General features: G+C 43.1%; 1 protein-coding gene across 3 annotated transcripts in view; it reads right to left on the bottom strand.

Moving 5' to 3' along the window:
- The window catches only part of ARMC8 (armadillo repeat containing 8), a 64,016-nt gene that overhangs the window by 21,876 nt on the left and 18,995 nt on the right, over positions 1 to 23,145 (bottom strand). For 2 of the 3 annotated variants that reach the window (XM_082287709.1, XM_082287710.1), the window contains 6 exons: positions 16,057 to 16,199; positions 15,860 to 15,957; positions 7,776 to 7,868; positions 3,059 to 3,139; positions 1,710 to 1,785; positions 1,534 to 1,624 (listed from right to left, as the gene is read on the bottom strand). In XM_082287709.1, the coding sequence (XP_082143835.1) occupies positions 1,534 to 1,624; positions 1,710 to 1,785; positions 3,059 to 3,139; positions 7,776 to 7,868; positions 15,860 to 15,957; positions 16,057 to 16,199 (582 nt within the window). The remainder of the gene's footprint in view (positions 1 to 1,533; positions 1,625 to 1,709; positions 1,786 to 3,058; positions 3,140 to 7,775; positions 7,869 to 15,859; positions 15,958 to 16,056; positions 16,200 to 23,145) is intronic. The other variant, XM_082287711.1, reaches the window with a different exon arrangement.

The following is a 23,145-nucleotide window of genomic DNA, read 5'->3' as shown; positions in this document are numbered from 1 at the left end:
ACTCCAGAACTGCTGTAAAACTGAGAGCCCTAAGAAGGATGAGTGCCTGTGGACTGATTAGAAATCCAATCTGAAATTCAAGATACTGGTTTGTCTGCCATTTTCCCACAATTTTCTTTTGTTGCTTTTCACTACATCACTTACTTTCATGCTTTAAAAGGTCCAGCTGAGCCAAAGTACTGCAAAACAACAGCAGAAGATGGGTTGTGTACCCAATTCCTTCAATCAGCAAAGAACACCAGTAGACCTGGGAGCGACCATCTCAGAACAATTCTTTTAACTCCAACCTGTCTTTATGACTTGTCAACTGCTTTGTATCTCGAGATTAGTAACAAAAATTAATTTTAAATATGTCATTCTCTGTGTATTTTCTGACTTCTTAGAGAAACACATAGATCAATCAGAAATGAGACTGCTGCAGTGCAATTAGTTTAACCTGCCTTTTTCACTAAGAATTGCCTAACAAAACCAGTAAAACCAGACTGCTTGGGCCAATTGTGGTTGGAAGAGAAGCTGGGAGGTCCCAAGACAGACCTCCTACATGGAGTGGGATTACTCAAGAACACCCCTCATACACATGCACATCACTGAAACTCGTGATTGAGTTAGGGCATCACAACCTGGCAGCATGAGCAGAGTCACAGGTCCTACCTACCCCACCTGTTCCTCAACCAGAATCAAGAGACCTGTACTGATACAAGTGGCTGAGAAATTGTTTGGTGAACTCAGAGAACTCACTGCTCCTTGTCAAAAAAAAAGCCATCAAAAACTAAAGGAATAATCAGATACCTCAGCAACCAAACTCCTGAGTTAAACTTGATTTTAGTAGTTTATAGCAATGGGTAATTTTCTCTCTTTAACCCCCTGGAATGATTTATTCCATTATTATCAACACAAGAAAAGGAAAATGGTCCTAAAGGGTGTCAATCCCAGCTTATGGAGTGAGCATAACCCGGGTGCTGCTATTATGGAACTGGGTCACATTTTGTCACTGGGGAGAAAGTCATTATGAATATGAACACACATATGTGCCCACACCAGCAGGGAAGCTGAAGTACAAAATTAATTAATAACATTAATTCTGCTGTATGAGCACATGAAGCCTGAAGAAAAATCTATTTTATTTAAAACAGCTGGGAAGAGGGACTAACTCTGCTCTCCATCATCTTGGTGCATGGTCTCCAACACAGCACAGCCACCAAGGATGACAGCTCAGGACTGTGCTCTGCCTGTTCAAAGCAAAACTTACCATAAAATCCAAGATACTTGTGAAAACCCATATGGCTGAACACACATTCCTCACAAAACTGCTGCCCAGCAATATTTTTCCCTGTTTATGTGCAGCAAAGAGTGAAAGTTACATTATAAAATGGGGTGAGAGCCATTCGTTCAAGGTTTTAGACAATGCAAACAGTAACTCTAATTATTCCTAAGATTTTACATCCCATATTACTTTGGAATAAGCAAGAAGGGAGCAGTTAAACAGCAAGGATTAAACTCCCTGCTATTTCCCCAATTCCTGAAGACAATTACCATTTGGCTGACGTGAGCTGCATTTCAATGGGCTTGTCCCTTTGTAACATCTTCACAAAAATCTGTGGTAACAATTCTCCATCAACAGACACTGCAAAGAGAGAGAGCTCCAAGTCATTCTCATCCAGCCAGGCAAAAAGTGGGTGTCAAACCAGCAGCAGCAGCATTGCACTCACCATTTACCAGAGTCATGGATACCTGGGGGTTTTCAAAGGCTAGAACTGAGAAGCATTTCAATGCCTGCATTCGGACCTGTGTAAAAGCATAATAATATAAAATATCAACACTGACCTCAAAGCACAACTGGGCTGTACTGCTGGGTAGGCTCTTAGAAAACAATGCTGTATAATCAACAAGAAATGGAGATGGAGAACAAAAGGCAGACGGAAACATCTAACTCACGCCCTGACTTTTGTCATCTCCTGTTGGAACTATCCTTCTGTAGGGGATGTTGTAAACCCGGTGAAGAAAACCAGCAAGGATAAAACTTGGGAACTAAGCAGGAAATACTGGTCTTGTTTGTGATGCCTCCCAAATGTGTAAAAAGCAACAGAGCTTTTCAGGACTCGTAAGTATCTTAGAGAATCAGAAATATGTGCCCTTGAGATTTATGTTTCAGAATCCTTTAAACATGGGCTTAATAAAATGTCTAAAGAGAACCATCCAGCTGAAGTGATTCCAAACTAATCTTAAAACAAATATACACCGGAAGTTTTACCGCCATTACATAGCCTCAGGTACCACCTGGATGAAAAGGATTGACAAATTTCTTCATCTTGGCTCCTCCTTCTTCAGTCCAAAGTTTTGATTTAATCAATGTTTCATGACTGCCTAGTTTCTGAAATCTTTAAAATTTCTTTTTTGACACAGGGAAGATGAACCTTCCCAGATCAGAGAACCTACATTAGTTTAGATACTAGTCTTTGACTTGCCCTTCTACAGCTGCACATATTTAAACTGTGTCCTTGTCTTTGCAAGTGGAAGGACTGAGAAGGAGCTGACCCTCCTGGCCACCAAGTTACAGGTAGAGCGTGATGCTTGTCCTCTGAGGTGGTGCTTTCAGATAGTCCAGGATGGACTTCCAAAACAGAACAGAGAAGGGAGCTGAGACTCAGGAATTCAGGGAGCACAACACACGGGCAGCTGGTGGCCTCCACACATTCCACGACCATCTGTTTTTACAGGTATGACTTGCTTTTTAGGACAGACCACATTTGCTTCTCTTCAGCTTAACTTCTTATTCTCATTTACTGTTCAACAAATCAGACCACTTGGGTTGCCAAGTGCCTGTTCCCCTTTGGAGCAACGCCAGCCAGCCCTGTTTCCATTATTGCTGCTTTAACTTCACAGTGCAACAGCTCTGGTTTTGACAGAATACAACAAGTAAAAGCAACTGTTATTCTACAAATACACATTGTACCTGTTTATAGCTTTGGCTCACAGGCACAGTCATGGTTTTTACAATCTCCATTTGAATTCCTTTGATAAGTACATGTTAAACATAAGAGTAGTTGTAATGTCTTACTTTGTAGGAGGTGGAGACCAACAGATGTGCAATATTCTGAACAGCTCCATGGTTAAATAAGATTGTCTGGTGATCTGGACCCTTCAAAGGAAACATAACACAGGGTTTTGAAAACAACATGTAAGAGGTTTCCACTATCTGCAATTCACTGTTAAACATTTAAGACACATTTCCTAACATTTACTTTGTAATCAGCTGGCATAACAATTTTAATTTTTTTTTTACATAAACAACTTCAACTGATATTTTTACAGTGTTTGTCCTTGTCTGGTAATCATATCCACTCTCTCCTTCAACAGGCAATGACACTAGTTCTCACAAATGAAGAAACATGGATAGAGAACTTTTGTTTCTACCCTTCCTATTGGAAGCAGCTGAGAGCTCCTGATTTTCTCTACAAATCACATAAAATATAACCAATCACTAATGTCTTCTTCACTGCTAATATTAAGCATTTTCGACAATTCTAACTGCAGAAGGGAAGGGATTTCTTCTAAAACTGGTTCCAGACAGAGAGGAGAGTCACATTTTCCTCCAGTTCCTTATTATTTATTATTTTAGTTTCAAGCATATTTGGCTATAAATCCAGCCAGCCATCACCTATTTATTGACTTCAAGATCTAAGTTGGCAATGGCTGATATGTCAGTATTTTTTCCAAAACAGCCTTTGGAATTAAATACAAATATTAAATTTGCAGGAGAAAGGTCTCAGAATTTCTGTAGCATGACAAGGTTGAAAAAACTTCAATGAGGTTGAAAAAAACAACATGAAATGTCAATACCTGCAGCCCTCAGCAGTCTCTTGCCAAAGCTGATCTGTGACTTGCAAACCTCTCTTTAAAAGTAGGTTCACAGCTCTGGTCACCTCTGCATTAAGCACAGGCTATGCACATTCAAATTCAGCTTATAGGATGCCACAGCATTTATCATCCCTCCCTGCACTTCCTTGATTAATCTGCAAGTGAAGAAAGACTCTTCACTCCCTATCTCTTGTTCAAACCTGGCTGAGTTTATGGCACCTCTTACACCCTGGCAGGCATCAGTGACACATTATCTTCAAATCTGAGATACAGCTGAAATCAGACTCCTCTTGCAGTCAAAAGAACATTTTTAGACTATCTCTTCCTCTAAGAAAAAAGCATAAAATTACTTTCAGATGTAACATATCTGGTGCTTTAAGAGATGCTTCAGCTGCTACTGCCACCAAGAGCTTTCTACCAAAAAATGCAATTAAAACAGCAGGGTTGAAGGAGGAAAACCACTTACATTGGCACACAGAAGTGGCTGAGGCAATGAGTTAAAGCCGCAGCTATGCCAGTGTTGGAGCTGAAGAACAGATATTGAAATATGTGAAAAAAATGAGTGAGTTTAAAGTAAAAGAAATCATACTGCCCTAGATTTAGTAATTCTCAACTATTAGCGATTCCTCCAAGGGATGCAGGTGGCAGATTCTGTGCAAGCAGGACAGATGCCTGTACAGAGGTGACACCTGGGTGTGTATCTGAGCTGCACAACTGGATGTACATGAAATATTTCATCTGTACACGCTGTGTTTGCACACACCAACCAGCACAACCAGGTAAGCACTAACCCATAAAGAGGGACAGCTGCAAATATAAAGGTGAAAACTTGAGAATATGATGCAGCATTTCCAAGCAGTTCAGGCCCCAGTTTAACAGCAAGGCTGCCTGCTTTTGTTCCACCTTGGGTACAGTGACAGAGCTCCACTCCTCTGACAGTGATCTTGCTCTCCAAATACAAATGACTGATGTATGTCAGGAATAGACACCACGTCTTGCACAATTTTCCATCATAAAACACCAGTTTTCAAGGGAACATTAGGATAGCACAGTGTAACAGCCCATTCCACAATGAGAAGCAGGTACCTAAGTGCCTTTGTCCCCTAGGCAGCAGCCTAAGGTCACCCAAGAGAAGAGGCCTGGGGGAAGCTGCCTTGGTTACAAGGCTTTATCCTGGACCCTTCCCAGACACCAGACTTTAATTTTCAACTGGCAGTGAAATAATTACTTATGCAGAGACGTCACCACTTTCAAATATAAATTCCAGAAGTTTCCAAACATATACCTTACCTCTTTAATTTGACCATTAAAACAGTAAATTCTACCTACTCACACCACTTGCTCTGAAAACAAATGAACTGAGATAGAGAAACTTTTAAAACATGAATTTTGACTTGCATTCTCACATCCCAGGTACATCAGCCTGATTTCAGTTTACGTATTTGCTTGTGTTGATAGAATCCTGGCTCTGTATGTTAAGAACGGCATCTGCTCCCCTGTAAATCAACACTTTCCCTTGCTAAGGATGGCTCTTCTCCAGGGGCAATGCTCCTCAGCCATTCATTTCAACTCTAAACGTGCAGGGAGAAGCAGCAAAAGAGAGCAGCAAAAGCAGAAAGCAGCAGCAATATGCTAGGAACCCAAATGATGGATTTCCTAGCTCTAGACAACCGGGCTGAGCTGCTCCAGGGAGCAGGCAAGGCAGAACCTGAGAAGCCAACCAAAGATGCTGGAAAGGCAGTGAAACAACTGGCTGCACCAGATGTGAGCTGAGAACAGCACAGGGACAAGGCAGGAGCTGTGAGAAGTCACTATTAGTTCAATTAATACATCTACTAAGATGAGGAAAAAGAGAAATAAAAGCATCAATGCCTCTTCGAGCATATCCTAAGCCTTACCTAAATACAAAGGCTTATTTACGGTAACTTATTGCTTCAGGGAGAAAAGTAAGAAAGGCTCTCTCACTCAGGGCCTTCTGGAGGAAGATGGAGTCTTCATTTAAAATGTAGTGAATACTGAAACTTTCAGTATATATTATTTTTTTTAATTTTAAGAATGTACTTTGCCTATTCATTTAAGTCAGAAAATACCCTGCAAATTTGTCTTCACCATATTAGATGTATTTTGTTCTGTCTGAAAATACAATAACTGACCTTATAAACCTGAAACCCCAAAACCAAACAAAATAGAAGGAAGAGGACATTTCAGATTTTTGCTGAACAGCTGCATTCGCCTGGGCAAGAGAAATGAGTTCTTGATCAATTTAACGTTTGTGATGATCTGTTTACTCAGCCTCAAATATTCTTCTTTGTTATGCAGCTGTTTACTCTGCAAATGCAAGCATTTCCTAACACTCATACCCATCACCCTGCCTTTCTTGTGCAGCCATATTTCTCTCTGTTCACACAGCCAACAACTTCTTTCCAAAAACTTGATTTTTTCCAGATATCCACTGTAGAATTTGAGAGAGATTTGGGGGGTGGAGGAGGCACTCAAAATGAAATGGTGAACTCAGAAGACCTTCCTCACTTGTGAAGTGACTGTGCCATTTGCTCTGTTAACAACATTTCAGATGTGCAAGTCACCGGGAGTTGCTGGAGCTGCAAAGGTAATAACTCCTTTGGAAAAAGATGACAGTAACTGTTTTCTGTTCTCTCCCAGCCAACAGGGTTTATAGTCCCAGAGCCAGCCCCTGATTGTATAAACTGACTCCTCTACCACCCTATAATTAGTCCTGGGTTATTTTTCTTGTAGGCCAGCATGGCCTGATTTTTCACCTGTTCGAGCTCCTCAGCCTATTAAAGGAGACTTTCAAGGGCCACTTCGACAGGAGATGCCTCACTGGTGCATTTTTGTTCCTAACATACCAATTTTTTTTCCACTATTAGGTATATATGTGAACTTCCACGGTCCAGTGTAGGATTTTGTCTTTCTGTTTGCTTTAAACATTTCTCTAAATATTAGCAGCTGAGTTCTATCTTTATACCCCACTAAACGGGCAGTTTTCAGTCCTCAGCTTCACTTAGCAGAAGAAAGGCAATGAGATGAGTGTACAAAAATAACAGTCAAGGCAGAGGAACACAGATATTTAACAAAGGAATAACTCACAGTTCCAGAGGACTCATTGTAAGTGATAAGGTAGAAAGATATTTTTCAAGGCAAATACTTACAAATTCACAAACTTAGGAACTTTCTCATAGTCTACGATCCTTTAGTTTTAAATTGTTACTAAAAGGGAAAGACACTGCAAAAATCTCATTTCCTACCCTGAATTATTTTGATACAGTTATTGTATAACTCACTGGTACAGTAACTCCCAAAAAACTGCAACAATAAAAACCATTGCTGTGTGGAAACTTGGAGTGGGGGGAGGGAAAGACAAAACTATGTTTGGGGTGGGGTTGCTGCTGGTTTTAAATCAGTTTTCTCATATCAACAGACTTGCATTACATAGCAGGAATGAACATGTATCTGGATGAACCTGTAACTGATAGAGCTCAGCTGAGAAGAGCATTTCTTTTCCTCTCAACAACAGCACCTCTTAGAGAACAGTATCTGTGTTTAAAACTGCTGACAGTGGCTGCACAACCTCTGCAAAGAGGTGCTCACACTGTCCTGAGACTTTCAGAGGAAAACCAGAAGTCTTCCAAGATTTATAGTGCTAATAGTGAAGACTGCTACTTGCCCAGACTGTTGGCTTTGTTTAGTAGCCAAAGCCTATAAAACCCCCATAGATTTGCATATTTTCTTGTACTGCAGAGCAGCATGTATCGATCCTGACAAATCTGCAGCAAATGCAGAGCAGTACCAGCTCAGTCATCACTGGCCCAAAATTCCTGCCACAAAAGGCAGCACACACACAGTTCTTACAGGCCAGAACCACAGGTTGCATAGAGAACATGAAGTGTCTTTCTTACTTTGCAGCAGTGGGAGAAGATCTGACATATGTATTCTTGTGTGTATTGAGACCTACTGAGCAGTGCCATGAGGTGGGAGATAACTGTAGCATCCTGCAAACAAGTGAGAAAAGAAGAGAGAGTTAACACTGGATTTCAGCACAGCTTCTCTCCACTTTGTTACTTAAAGGAGCACTCCTGATTCTGCACTCAGTGCTCTCCCTTCCACCAAAACCTTTTTGGATACAGAGCAAGACCATTAAAAGCAGTTCATTAAAAGTTGAAGGCATGAGTGATAGTTCTGAGCCAAATCCCCATGGAAAAGAAATAAAAGGTCAGTGCAATTGGAATAAATAGGAGTAACAGGAATAAAACTTCTGCAATTTGCCTCCAGAATATTTGGGACAAAACCAATAAAAGAATGGGGGGGAAAACATACCAAAACCAAACATGGCCACTGACAGGGATTACTCCAGGAGTTGCCTCAGTGTTGTCTTACCACCAGTGCAGCTGACTTGCCTCTTCTCCCAGCTCTGAGTCCAAGGGAGCAGGGAGGGAACACGGTGCCAGCCTGGACAGGGCACAGTCCCCTGGAACTGATTCAGGGGGAGTCATCACGTCCTTTGTCTTGCAGTCAAACACACGCTATAGACTCTGTCAGTGTGTGTGACACTTGTGACAGAGAATCCCAAATAAGTCAGCAAAAGAAACCCTTGCACTCCAGTGGAAGGTTCCCTAAGCCAAGGCAGAGGGCTGGAATGAGATGATCTTTTTGCAACCCAAACCTTTCCATGATTCTGTGGCAAGTTCTCTTCTGCAAGCACATCCAGTTATTTAATCTCTGTGGTAAGTTACAAAACTATAACGTTCTAAAGCTTTCAGTTACTTTTACCAGCACATTTTAGTGGCAGGAACTATGGTGGTATTAAAAGAAAACATGGGTATTTTAGTTTGGAAAGGGGTAAACTAAGTTACTTCCATGAGATAAAGGGAGCTGAGCAGAGGGAAGGATTGAATGAGCATTCTTTTCCAAAGCACATGTGCTATATTGGCCCTAAAAACCTAAGCCAGACCCTGTTTTACCTGCACTATGATGAATTACAGCCCTCTGATTTGGGGTAGGTGAATTGAAATTAGAGCAAAACCTTCCTGCACCTCAGCTCCTGAGACAGCCCTGAAAGCAGCACCAGCCTGACTGTTCAGTGACTGCAGTTCCAGACATACACACTGGTTACAAGAAGTTTTATGTCCTAATTACCTGGGAAATTTCCCACCACACTTTTTAATGTTGTCAAAATAAACATGTACCAGTCTCCCCTAGTTGCACAAATATTTGAGATTATAAAAAGCTTTGCAGAATTTATTTTTTTAGTATTTTTTATTTATGTGTATATATACAATTATCATACTTATTTTAGGAAGCTTTGCTGCTGACAATCCAGCCCTCTTATTCTCCACAGAAAACAACAGGACAACAGAGCCAAGAAACACACTAAGAATAAACCCAGCTTGTTTCTACTGCTTGTTTCTCACCAACTGGAAAGGATCAACATGCAACATGTGGCATCTCAGCATCCTACAGAGAGAAAGTTACTTATGAAGACTTTCTCCCAGGTACACCAGCCATGTATCCACAGTCATTTCATGCTTTGTGCATAGGAAGACCAAGGGACTACCTACTTTAAACAACATTCTCGGGGTTTGGCCAACAGCAGCTCCATCTGCTCTGCCTTTACACACAGCCCAGAGACAAACTTCAGAACCCAAAGGCCAGCAAGGGACTGGTCTGTTTGCAGGGCAATAGTGGACACTCAGTCCCAGAATGGGTCAGGTTGGAACAGCCCAGAGGTCACCTGGTCCCACCTCCCTGCTCCAGCAGGGCCCTCCCAGAGCACAGGGCACAGGATCGTGTCTGGACTGGAATACCTCCAGTGAGGGCGACTCCACACCCTCTCTGGGCTGCCTGTTCCCAGCTTCCCTGAGGTGAAGCAAAACCAACTGACAATATACCCAGGATTATTCTGTATTTTAATGCATTTGACCCATCAAAACAGATTCTTGTCCTTTTCTGCATATTTTCAGTAACTGAAGGCATCAAGTCCCCTCAGTGTTCAACACAACATCACATTCAGTGCTAAGAGGCTGCTCAGTGAAAAAGTTCCGGAGAGGAGAGGAGAGGAGAGGAGAGGAGAGGAGAGGAGAGGAGAGGAGAGGAGAGGAGAGGAGAGGAGAGGAGAGGAGAGGAGAGGAGAGGAGAGGAGAGGAGAGGAGAGGAGAGGAGAGGAGAGGAGAGGAGAGGAGAGGAGAGGAGAGGAGAGGAGAGGAGAGGAGAGGAGAGGAGAGGAGAGGAGAGGAGAGGAGAGGAGAGGAGAGGAGAGGAGAGGAGAGGAGAGGAGAGGAGAGGAGAGGAGAGGAGAGGAGAGGAGAGGAGAGGAGAGGAGAGGAGAGGAGAGGAGAGGAGAGGAGAGGAGAGGAGAGGAGAGGAGAGGAGAGGAGAGGAGAGGAGAGGAGAGGAGAGGAGAGGAGAGGAGAGGAGAGGAGAGGAGAGGAGAGGAGAGGAGAGGAGAGGAGAGGAGAGGAGAGGAGAGGAGAGGAGAGGAGAGGAGAGGAGAGGAGAGGAGAGGAGAGGAGAGGAGAGGAGAGGAGAGGAGAGGAGAGGAGAGGAGAGGAGAGGAGAGGAGAGGAGAGGAGAGGAGAGGAGAGGAGAGGAGAGGAGAGGAGAGGAGAGGAGAGGAGAGGAGAGGAGAGGAGAGGAGAGGAGAGGAGAGGAGAGGAGAGGAGAGGAGAGGAGAGGAGAGGAGAGGAGAGGAGAGGAGAGGAGAGGAGAGGAGAGGAGAGGAACCTCAGGATTCACAGGCAGGAATATTTTAAAAAAGGAGCTTCAAATTGTAAGATGCAAGACCTGAAATCTCTTGCAGGGAAATCCCTGACTGTGAAACCTGAATTATTTCAAAAGATTCCAACTGCCACTATTAAAGCAGCACATCTTTGAATAAAATAATTATTCAGTTAAACATTTTTAATCAGCACAGATGAATGTGTAACATCTCTCCATCTGTATCTAACACCAGGGAAGGAACCAACAAACACTTATTTTACATCCTCACCAGTGACATCCTCGTGCAATGGTCCCAGTTTCACCTAAAAATCCAACAGCATTGATCACCAGTATTGGTCACATGAGTATTGGTCACATGAGTATTCCAGCTGCAGTTTACAGATTGGAGACTTTTGGTAAAGATCTAAGAGGACAAAAATCAAGCCTCAAGCTGCTGGGAAGCTCTAGAGCAGAGCTATAGGAATGGGAATGGAATAGCACATGGTGATCTGTATAAGAGAACATTTTACTGACCAGTGTGGCACCATGATGCAGTGGTAAATTCCTGGATGGGAAAGTTCTCGTATTGAATGATTTTCATTCAGCACTTACGAGATGGGGCTGTTGTGCCACCAAACATTGTGACAGGGGATTTCTGGTGCCACTGTGACCCCAACAGTGTCATTGTACATGTGAGATGAGAGTTAAAGAACCCTTGCAAACAACACAGTGAGGGTACCCTGAAATTCTGCCAATACACAAAGAAGTGTATTATTAGATATTCTGGACTATACATTTAAGACACAATTCTTTACAGATATCTTTTATACACCTTCACACTTTGTTCCATCCGATCCCAAGTGTTGTGGGTATGAAAAGGTTAAAAACTCTTGGAAAGTTCCAAGAGTGCTTCCTTAATGTGTTTGTAAGAAAACTGTTGTTTTTGCTCTACAATTCTGCTAAAATATCCAACTTGTATAATAATTTTGGCATGTTGATCAGAAAAGAACCTAGAAAGAACAAAGGGACGTGTGGACATAGCTGACTCCAACTAAATATGAATAGTGATTAGGTGTCAATGTGAGGCTACATAATTCCACTTTTATTCAGTATTGATGCCTAAGTAACAAAGGCTCTTCCCAGCAAGCCTAGTGAGACTGAGTCTACATCCATAAGGTTAAAACAATGAGATTCACAAACCCATTAGGATGCTGTCTGCTAACAAAATAGTTCCAGGCAATTTAAGACAAGTCTCTGTATCACATATATTGCAACAAAGTTATTGTCCATACAAACAGAACTCAGAGAGAATGAACAGTTACATTCACCTGCTTGGATCCCAATACCTAATTTCTTCATATTCCTTTTTAACACCAAAACAAAATTCATAAGACCTACTCTTAAAACATTTGTTTTTAATAGAGGGTTGCTACTCTTTTTCCCCAAGTCAGAGAACTGAAATGCTTCTATCCACCCAAATATCTTAAATTCAAGCTCTACAAGCTAGAATTGGTTCTTTTACAACTCTCATTTTCAGGAAGCAGTTCAGACTGGAGAACATTCATCCTTGCTCCTGGTTCAGCCACCAGCAACAGCCAGAAGGAAAAAAGGAATAAAGCATGGGAGGCTGACCCAGATTCCTCCCTCGGGAACTGTGGATCACGTGTACACTTGGCAGTGCGGGTTCACTGCTCATTGAACACCTGGTAATTAATCAGTGTAATTAATCCTCTCAGGTACACCTCCTCCCCTTTACCAAGCCTGGCCAATCACCAGGTGACGACATCAGCTTTTCCATCCCAAACCTGCCCAGGAAGCAGGAATGCTTTTCACTCATCATTTCTAGAGACAGAGACTTCTCAACCTGATTTCTCATTGTCTCAACAACACAGAGACTCATCCTGCTACAGTGCCTTCACTCCCCAAGCTCCTGTAAGGACAGGGCATTCCCAGCAGGGAATGCACCTCCTCCTGCTAGGCCAGCAGAGCATCACAGACAGCAAGTTCCCACTGGAATTGTATCTGGGTCCCATTGAGGAAGGAAAATGCAATCACAACTGAGAACATCTGTCAGGAAACATGCAGAACGCCTCCATGGGCTGGAAACATTTTCTGCCACTGAATCCATTCTTCTGTTTTCATGAAGATATCAGGAGCTGAAGTAACAGGATCTCAGTCAAGCCTTAGTGACTCCATCTACTCAGCAACCCAAAACACATCCAGCTATGGTAAGCTGGCTGGTTCACATGGACAATCTCGGAATTTAAAGAAGTCTGAACATACATCTGCACCTCAACAGATCTCTCTCCCACATCATTCCTCATTTCCAAGTGCAGCATGGTCACTAAATGGGTCTCAGCACCAAAGCTTGCACCCTGCCCATGCAGGAACAAGGGTTTCCCTGGCACAGCAGGTCTGGATATAACCTGGTGCCACAGGTCAGCATCAGACCCTAAAAACCTGCCCTTTCTGAGAGCTCACTGTTCATCTGGATGGATGCATGCATGGATGGATGGATGCATGGATGTGTGTATTTTCTCAGTACAAATCCTAAGTTCCTATAGGAAACTGCCCAAATGTTTCCACCTCTGAAGAACTATTTTATCCTTGGGACTGAACCGAATTAATTACACAAAACCGCCAGCAGTTTATCCTTCAGGCTGCTGTCCATAAGGTAAGGCTCAAGAGCAAAGTTCTGACACCCAGCACTTCTGTTGGGAGAAGTATTCCAGTTACTGTGGATGATGTGTACCTGTTACAAACAGAAAGGAATGTTTTAAGCAGCTTTAAAGCACTTGTATATCCTGGATTTTAATTGAGAGGTCTTCTGAAACCTCTAGAATGACTGCAACACCCTTGGAGATGTTAAGCTAACTCCTAATACCTTGTCTTGGAAACAGTCCTGCCCAAATTCAAGATCCTCTCTCTGCAGTCAAAACACAAAAAAATTCTGGGAAACTTTCCAGGTTAGACACAACTCAAGATCCAACTTTTCAGAAGTTTTCTCCAGAACTACTGGGCAGGAATGAAAAGCCACTGACAAACTTTGTCTCCTACCTTTCAAAACAGGACCTGAAAAAGGCAGAACTTGAGAGACCTTCAAGTGCTGCAGCTGCATGGAGATGGTGACAGTCTCCCCAGAGCTGCTGGGACCAGAAACAAAGAGGGAGCAGGGTGGCTAAACAGGAACTTTGAATTCTTCCTGTTGTTCTCAGTGTTGGAATGTCTACCATGAAGTGTTCATTAGGCCCATAATTACTTCTTTAATTGCAAAGCCCATGTCTCAACTGATGCCTTGTGAAACACAGCTTGCAGCAGTGTGGGCTGGGGCTGTACCTTCCAAGAGATAGGAAAAACATCTTTTCAAAGGATCTGGATTCAGTACTTTTCAAAGCATGGCCTTGGGTATTCCCACAAGAGAAGGAAAAAAAGGATTTGCAGAAATAGGACCTTAAGCACAATCATAAAATACTTAACTTTGAGGTACCTAACTGGAATGGGAAAGGGGAAAACGGGTTTTACAGGTGAACTAAGAGCAAGGACCCCTCAACAGATGATAATTTCCTGTAGATATGGTTAATTCCAGGACATCCCATTTGCCTGAAGGAGGACTGGGGGAGCAGTTGATGTCACTGCTGTGCAGCAGAGAAAGCAAAGCATGAAACACCAAATCCAGCCTCTTGGGCATATTGCTCCCATGCTAGTGGTTATTTTGATGTTAATGGTGCTTCTTTCCCATTTCTGTCCGTATTCTACACCCCTTCCTCTCCCTTCAAGACATCAAATCTCTCCTCCAGATAGGGAGCAATTAAAAGTCCCTATTGAGCACTGATCCCCAGGAAGAAATACGGATTGTTAATGGAGACAGACATCTTAAACCCTGGCTCTGGATGCTGAGAGCAGGAAGCAGATGCCTCTGCAATTATCAACTCTTAGAGGCTGACTTGGGGGAATCTGGGAGCATGGAGTGAAGCCAAAAAAAGGAGCAGAGACACAAAGAGGAAGCCCTTGGAACACTCCGGAAAGGCGCCTTCGATGTTCACACATACAATACACATCAAGGTTTTCCTTGCTGAACAACCACAAAACACCTGGAAAAAAGGCAGTGAACAGTGGAGGACAAAGCTGGCTGATTTACCTACACACACTAAATGCAATCTGACTTCCTGAGATGGACTAACTGGCAGGTGAAATCCAGAATAGGTGTATGGTAAGATTGAGTCCATAGAAAACAACAAGTTTGCATACCTGTGTCTGGAATGAAAGTGTAAAAAGTCATTGGAAAAGGAATAGAGAACAAAACAGACATTGCAGCACTGCATAACAACTAGACAAAAAAATCATGAAGAAAATCTGTTGACTATGAACAGCCAAACTGTAGAGAAAGTATGATGTGAGAGGCCAGCTGTGCCCTTCTCTGTAAGCACCAAGACTTCCTCAGCAAGCGACAGCCCCTTGTGAGTGGGACCAGAGTGGTTCTCACTGTGGGCTCCCAGTTACCCTCAGAAGCTGGAGCTGCTCTGTGACCTCCCCCAGATTGGGGCAATGCTCCCCTTTTCCAAGGAGGAAGAGATTGCTGGTCCACTGCAGCTTTCATTCCATGGTTCACCTTATCCCTCACACCGAGACAAAGGAAGCAGCCAAACCCTCCTTGCCCCTCCTTCCCAGTAAGAGGCAGTGTCTGGGTTTGGGCAAGCCCTGGAGACAGCAGTACCTTCAGAGAGGGCTCTGCCCAGTCACCCAACCAGGGCCAGCACCAACAGCCCTGCTGGCACATGCTCCAGGATGAACTCAGGATTACAGCAACAGGAGAGGCACATTTTCTATCCTCCTGTCACTTAAATGGAAATCACACATATACTAAGTAAGAGCAGAGACATTTTAGAGGTGAAGCTCTTCCACTGGAAGTACAAAAACTGAGCAAGCCCTCTCCCATCTGGAGAGGGAGGACAGTGTTGGATAAAACTTTTAAGTTTCAGCAAGTAACTGTTGCCAGTATAGCTCTGATAATAGTACCTCTAAATACTATTTAGAGACAGTTTTTCCTCCTCAGGATTGCACACAAGTCTGATCATGCAGGTATTTTCTTTATCAGTGGGCTACCTTGGTGACCAGCTCATATCAAACAAGCCATAAATGTCAGGGGTGCCAGACACCTTAAAGGTAGGCGAGAAGTGCCAACCCTGTTGCTCAGACAAGGCCTTGTTACTACTCCAGACAACAAGATTTTTCACTCCCACCCTCTCTATAGCCTTTAAAAAGACATAATAATCTGCTTACAACTTACTGTGTACAGCAGATCCTCTGGAGTTACAGGGCTGATGAAAATGGTACGGAGACATCGCAGGCAAGCTTCAATAAACTTCAAATCTGGCGATAGCAATCCTATAAATATGGGCAAACCAACCATTCAGTCTCATGATGCTTGTTTGTTTCAGTACTTTAGGAACATTTACTAACACAGATCCATTAAGAGTGGAGTACCTTGCAATAAGGCTGGGATAATATGGCAGTCTAGGAGGGATTTGACATTGTTCTCTGTCCCCATGGCAAGGCTGCCCAGGACCACTGCACATTCCGTTCTCAGCTCCGTGCTTGAGGTCTCTTGCTGGAGCAAATACAGCAACCTGCAAACAAAAGTATCTTTAGAGGAAAATTCAGATGGAAAATTTAAGTCTGAAAGAAAATAATCTGAATCCTGCTATGTAAAGAGGATGAAATCCTTTATAGAAAGATTAAGACTGAGCAAAAGAGTAGAGGAACACTTCATTCACAATCTTTTCACACTGTGTGTTCCTACACAACTTTTACTTAGTGTAGAAAAATGCCCCACTGCTTTTTCTTTAAAAGGTACTGTCACAGTACTGATATCCAGGATGGGGCTTTCAGGATAACAGGGAGACGCCAAACTTCAGTTAAAGGAAACGCATCTGCAGTTTGAGGCTGATGGGAAAGGGAACCCTAACACCAGATCACCGCTGTGGGGATGCTTATCTTTGGCAGTGATTTCTTCTGGGTCACAACTGCAAAATAATTCCATCACCAAGCACAAGCATGGGGAGGGTTGAGAGCACTCTGAGTTTTGAACACTGAGAAATGATTGCACACACAAAGCAAGCCCAGGAAAGTTTTACATGAAGAAAGGCAGCTGAACTGGGGCTAAACAGGATCACTTCGAGCCTAATGCACATCTTGCCAATGGTGTAGTTTGGGTCCCAATCAATATGGATTCTTTCTACAGTATCAAGAAGCAAAATACATAATCAGTGGATACAAAATCATCACTGTCGTGGTTTTAAGTGGGTTTCAACCCACTACAATCACTAAGGAAAAATAGCACTCCCTCAATCCTGTGGAATCGTAACTTTGCACTACTATTACCTCTTTACAGACAGATGGTTTTTTTCTCTGCCCTCTAGATCAGGTAAGGACAGGAAACAAAAGCTTCTGTGGTAATGTACAAATGCACTGAGAGATCCTGGCTAAAATTCATCCTGGAAAAGAAGAGGCTATTGAGCTCCTATGTGGAAAGCACAATCTCATCTACTGTTCTAACTCTGGTTGACTCCTCTGCTGTTTGTGTTGGTAAATATTGATCTAGTTACTAATTAAAAAATGTCAGTAGCAACAACCTTTTTTAAAATAGCTTTCAATAACCTAGAGGTCAATTTAGAAATTCAGAAATGCAGGAGTACTTCCTTCTGTTTTCACTAGAAAATCCTGAAGACCTGCTCTGTGTCTTCCCTGTATAGACTACCCCAATGGCCTCCTCTGATTATCAAGGCCTTCAACAAATAACCTGCTCCTTGTATGCAGAAATGTTCAGTCACCGAATCACTGAAGTAGGAAAAGCCCTTTCAGATCATCAAGTCCAACCATTAACCCAGCACTGCCAAGGCCACCACTGACCCATGTCCCCAGGCACCACATCCACACGGCTTTTAAATCCCTGCAGGGCTGGGGGCTCCACCAGTGGCCCGGGCAGCTGTGCCAGGGCTGGGCAAGCCTTTCTGGGAGGAATTTTTCTAGTATCCAGCCTGAATCTTCCTGGCCCAGCCTGAGGCCGTTCCCTCTCCTCCTGTCCCTGTTCCCTGGGAGCACAGCCCGACCCCCCCAGCTGCCCCCTCCTGTCAGGGACTTGTGCAGAGCCACAAGGTCCCCCCTGAGCCTCCTTTGCTCCAGGCTGAGCCCCTTTCCCAGCTCCCTCAGCCACTCCTGGGGCTCCAGCCCCTTCCCAGCTCCGTTCCCTGCCCTGGACACGCTCCAGCCCCTCAATATCATGTCCTAAAAAGACTTTTTTCCCCAAAAGGATTTTTTAAAAATTCAAAAGCACATGAAATTCTGAAGGCTATTCTCTTCCAAGGAAAGTAATTGCTATTTTCTTTCCCATTAACACGTGGAACAAATGTTACAGCTCTACTTCTGTTAAAGAGCAAAAATTAAACACGCCGACTACAATCTAAAGTCTAACATGCTTAAAATAGAAAGCCTTACTTAAACTTTATAATTAGTGAAGATCAAAATTTAAGTTCCCACTTTACATACAATAAGTTTCTGAGATACTAATAATATCCTTTTCCATATCTTTAAAATAAGTCTGAGGTTCAGATCAGGTGTTCCACAGAGCTAGACATGCATACTGTAATATTTTCTATTTCTGTCCTTAAAAGACAGAACTGACACCAAGTAACATTGAAAATTAAGTAGTTCCACAAGAAACTATAAAACTAGAAAAAGTTTCAAGTGAGGAGAATCCATATAGTCACTAAAGAGAAAACTGTTAATTAATAAAGTACTGTTAAACATTAAAGACAAAGATACACATCCTTCTATTGTCCATGGGAACATCCTGGACTGGTTTGCTGTTCCCAGGCTCTAGCCTAGACAAATTCAGCAAAGATGCAATGCATTCCTCCCTTACATTAATACCATCAGAATAAAAAGGTAGGAAAATGGCATTTATATGCAGGGGACAGAAGGGAAGATTATCATTTGGATTTTGGAAACTTAAAAATAAGGTACGTGTTCATAGTCCACATGTTCTAAGAACACAGAGTCTCTGCGTAACCGGGATCCCTGATCTCCAGCCCTATCCCTTAGCAGCCAGCCTTTGGATTCCAAACCAGCAGAAATACTGGAACAATGCTCTGCTAGAACCACCACAACACACTTTTGTGTGCTTCAGGGAAAAACAAAAGCACAGATACACAGAAAAGACTTCTAAAACAGCAAAAGGGTAATAATGTCCTTGTTGACACTCTTCAGCCTGTGGTCCTTCTCATTACAACAAACAGGAAATGAAATAAAGCTGATGGAAAGATCTCAAAAGATCTTCACCACCATTTTCCAAGGTTTTAAAATGCAGTATTTGGACTTCTTTCAAGCTTCTACAAGGCTTCTTCAGGTATTTTCCTCTTTTGTTTATAGAAAATACAACTTCTGCCATTTGTCCCTGCCCTTCTAAGGGCAATTAAGTGATTAAGGCCTTTTTCTCAGATGTCAGGAATGATACCCAGGAAGTCATATCCAAATGAGGAAAGACAGCAAACCCATCCAGAGAGACACTTCAATGGACTCCAAGAAGAAACAGAAATAAGGTCAGCAAGAGGCACAATGTACACCCGGGAAAACCAGGGATTATTTTAAAGCAGAAAACTTCCAGGGGAAGCAGCTGCTGAACAAAAGGAAACTACAGCAGCTCAGCAAGGAAGAGACACAGCTCAGATTTCCCTTTCCTTTGACGATGACTGAGATGGGTGTGATGCACCAGAGCTCCACACCGTAACACAGATGTGCACGATTTAGACCTCCCCAATCCAGTCTGAGCACCAACCTCACAGATAAAAAGAAGAGAAATTCCCTCTTTCACACTCCATCCCATTTACAAGTTGTCACAAACATCTCTCAGGCTCCTAAAACACCTGGCGAGGAGATGAAACTCAGCACTTCCTCAAGGCCCATGAGCAGGCACATGGAGAAAGAGCCCAGGGTAGCAGTTTGAGGGCTGTGAAGCTTAAGACACCTTTCATTGAAGTATGTTAATGAGTAAGAGCTTTAATTGAGTCATGATTATCTGAACATTTATTACCAGTCCCCTTGCAAAGGGGATGAATACACTATTTGTGGAATTACCACGATTCTTACAGGTTTTATTCTACCTTGGAAGATGCTTGTACTCCAGTCCATTGCAAGAAGGCCCAAAAGCTCTGCCCTGGAAACCCCTGTGATGAACATACAGATGAAGGCACTGCTGAGGCGAGTTACCCGTGCTGGCTAACAGAATATGGAATAAAAAGTCACTGCAGGCACAGAGGGCACCTCTGAACATGCTCAAGTCCCTGTGAGAGCCAACCCCATACTGTGAATGGAATCAATGTATTGAGAATAGCTCAAACAAGGCAGGACAACAAACTTTTTTTTTTTTTTTTTTTTCAATCTGTTCTTTCCAGTGCTAAAAAGCACTACTTTTCAGACATAACAGGAAGCAATCACTTTCCACAGAAATTCCCAAAGACACAACTAAGTATAATACTAAAAGCATTCAGAATAATTTCTGTACAATAATATCTGAAGTGACAAACTAAATAGCTATAGATTTACACAGGAAGATTCAAAAATGAGTGATTTTTATGACTTGTTAGTCACAGAAATTTATCCTGAAGTGAGATGCCAGTTTCCCTTCTGGAGGCAATGGTAATTCCAAATCTCCAGAGGCTGGACCCAAGGGACCTGGGCTGACTCTATGCCCTAATAAGCCCTACAAAGCAAAGATAACTGCTTCTGAAATATTTCACATGGTGCAAGTAGTTTTTTAGAAGAGCCAAGCTGAGCAGTATGCAGTGTGTAAGTAGGGAAGTTGGCTGCACAGAAAGCTTTTCCCTAAGGAGTAAAACAAGGAGTCTCAGCTTACAGCTCTAGTAATTTATCCTAATGCTTAGACATCCTCAGTGACATTAATATTCCATGAGCTGTTCTATATACACCACATAACCTGCATCCAGCCTGATTCCTGCTCACGTAACTAAATCCACCTTTGGAGAGCTTCAGTATCTACTGAGCTGCAAGAGGTCTGGATTTGAAGCTCTACATTTTTCATGACTACAATCAAGTTTTGCCTCACCCTCCTCTCTAACGATGTTTCATTTGAAAACAGCCCCGGCTCCTCCCCATGCAGCCCCGCTTACTGCAGGAATACCTCCCCACAGATTCCTGTCCTGCTTCCTACCCTGGTGCTCCCAGCTCCCTCGAGGTGCTCACACACCCCCTTCTAGAGTGACCTGAAGGCTACTGAGGTGCCTGCAGCACAGCCTCTCCTCTTGGTTAGTAGATCAAAACCCTCCCTCCCAGTGCATCAGCACTGTCAGAGCTCCAGTCTGAGCTGAATTTATTCCAATGTTTCCCCCTAAGACCATTCCATGACCCACTCAGCAAAATATAAATACATCCATTCTCTGCAGCCATTTATACCAGAATATGTGGGATCAACACACAGCCCCTGAAACCAGAGATAAATTTAAACAAACCATACTCAGAGCTTTCTAACTTACACAGTGAATTACACTAGTTCATTTTAAGACTATTTTTGAGATGATAAAAGCCTTTTGCTTTCACAAAAAGTATGGTTAATAGGCGTTACATAAAGCAGCATCTTCACCTAGTCTTGCTTCAACCATCTTATCACTTTGGTCAAGACTGATGTCTTATTCCTAAGTCCACCACCGGACTGTTCATTCCATTTACTTTGATAAAACACATTCAGACTTTATTCTAAGTCTTCCAGAAATTCCTGCCGAATTAGAACATCAGCCAGCCTATGACTGCCATCTGAACAACTACTGCTCATTTAGACAAACCAATTCTGAAAGCTTTTTGGCTGAGGATACCAACAATCAAGCTGTTTCTACTTCCCATTCTCCTGTAGTTTGAAATTCTCCATTGTATACCAAAAAGACTACACTACAGTCTCACTGAGTTTGAGATCACCAGCCAATATCCAGCATCTGCACATGAAAGAGGACGTCAAGAATACATTTTTGAGTAATTTTGTACAGATTTGACGCTTCCAGCTCCTTAAGTACAAGGAACACCAGGTACCATAAAGCTACCTTCTACATGATGTTTTTAAACTTGAAACTTAAAATTCTAATAAAAATACACAACAGAAAAGGTAGCATTAGAAGTACATCTTGTATTAACAACTCCCTCTTTGCTATCAGAACAGGCACTTCAGAGATATGGGGTTGTACAGCTTTTAAACAGCAGCTCTCATACAATTCTGCTGACTGCAAATGTTTGCCTTGACTCACCTGTACTCCACAGCTGGGTTAGAAGAATACCTTGTTCCAGTTACATACATCATCCTTGTGGAGAGGGTTATTCCTCATTAAGAGATGTCTAATTATGCAATCAGGTCCTGACTCCTGACCTAATTTGAAGAAAAGCAAAGGACAACCACAGGAGGGCTGTGAGAGCCTCTGCTCCCCACCTCTTTCACCACCCTAGAGCAAAGCAAGCCTTGGAAAACACCAGCACGGCAGGTGAAACTCCTTCCCCCAAGACAGCAAACCACAGCACCTGGGCACAGATCCCTGCCCTATGGAAAGCATGACAGAAAATCCCAATGCAAACTGCACAAAGAACAGAACAAGGCACCAGGAAACAACTGCGGCCTGGCCTTGTAAGGACATCCAAGAAGTTTGGACTAAACACTCCCTAATGTGCATGACAGACCTCACAGTACTGTGTCCAAGTGCATGGAGTTCCTGGAACCAAGCTGGGAACGTGCCAGGGATGATGAAGGTCCCAGAAGATGTGCAGACCTGATAACAGCACATTTATTAACACCACCAGCAGAGGCCAGGCCTCAGCTCCTGCAGGCACCAGGGCAGCCAGGTGGGCACAGAGGAGCCACGAGGAGTTCTGACAGATGCTCAGGTCACTGGCCTTGCTCTGAGGCAGGCCCAGACACTGAACCATTTGAAGTGACTGTCCTGGCTGATTTTCCAGCTCCCCGTGGTGGGCATCCACGGCACTGTCACCCCAGCAGCCCCCCAGCACTTCAAGGCACATTTCTCCACTGCTGTAGGGCAAGTCCTGCTCTCCCCATCCTCTGCTTGTCTGTCTAGTTTCTAACTCCACAGAACAAGACGTGCTTTTTGTGAGAGCTACTTTTGTGTGACTATTGAGCTGAGGCAGTCTCTGTGCAGTCAAACACAACACACAAAGTGGAGGTAGGACGTGGTCAGAAGCACAGAGGGTGCTTCTGTGAGAAGAGCTCTGTTACACCAACCTGGCCTCTCACTGCACCTTTACCTGCACTGCCAGGGGCAGAGCCACCAAAAGCATTTCCATTCTCATCTTTTTTACCACGTTACAGCTATCAAAGCAGCAATCTTTTATTCTTTTGGCAAACTCCAAAGGAACACTGCCTGAAGGAATTTGATTACGTTTAACAATAAATCAAAATAAAAAAATTTCATGTTGGTGTGTTCACAGCCCTAGAAACAATTCAAAACCGCAAAAATTCTTTTTTTACTTCCATAGGCAACCTAACAGTCTGTGCAGAACTCAAAA

This window comes from Coloeus monedula (assembly GCF_965178545.1).
Source record: "Coloeus monedula genome assembly, chromosome: 10".
Lineage (NCBI taxonomy): Eukaryota > Metazoa > Chordata > Aves > Passeriformes > Corvidae > Coloeus > Coloeus monedula.
The sequence above is the reverse complement of the archived record's forward strand: the minus strand, read 5'-3'. Positions and strand labels throughout refer to the sequence as shown.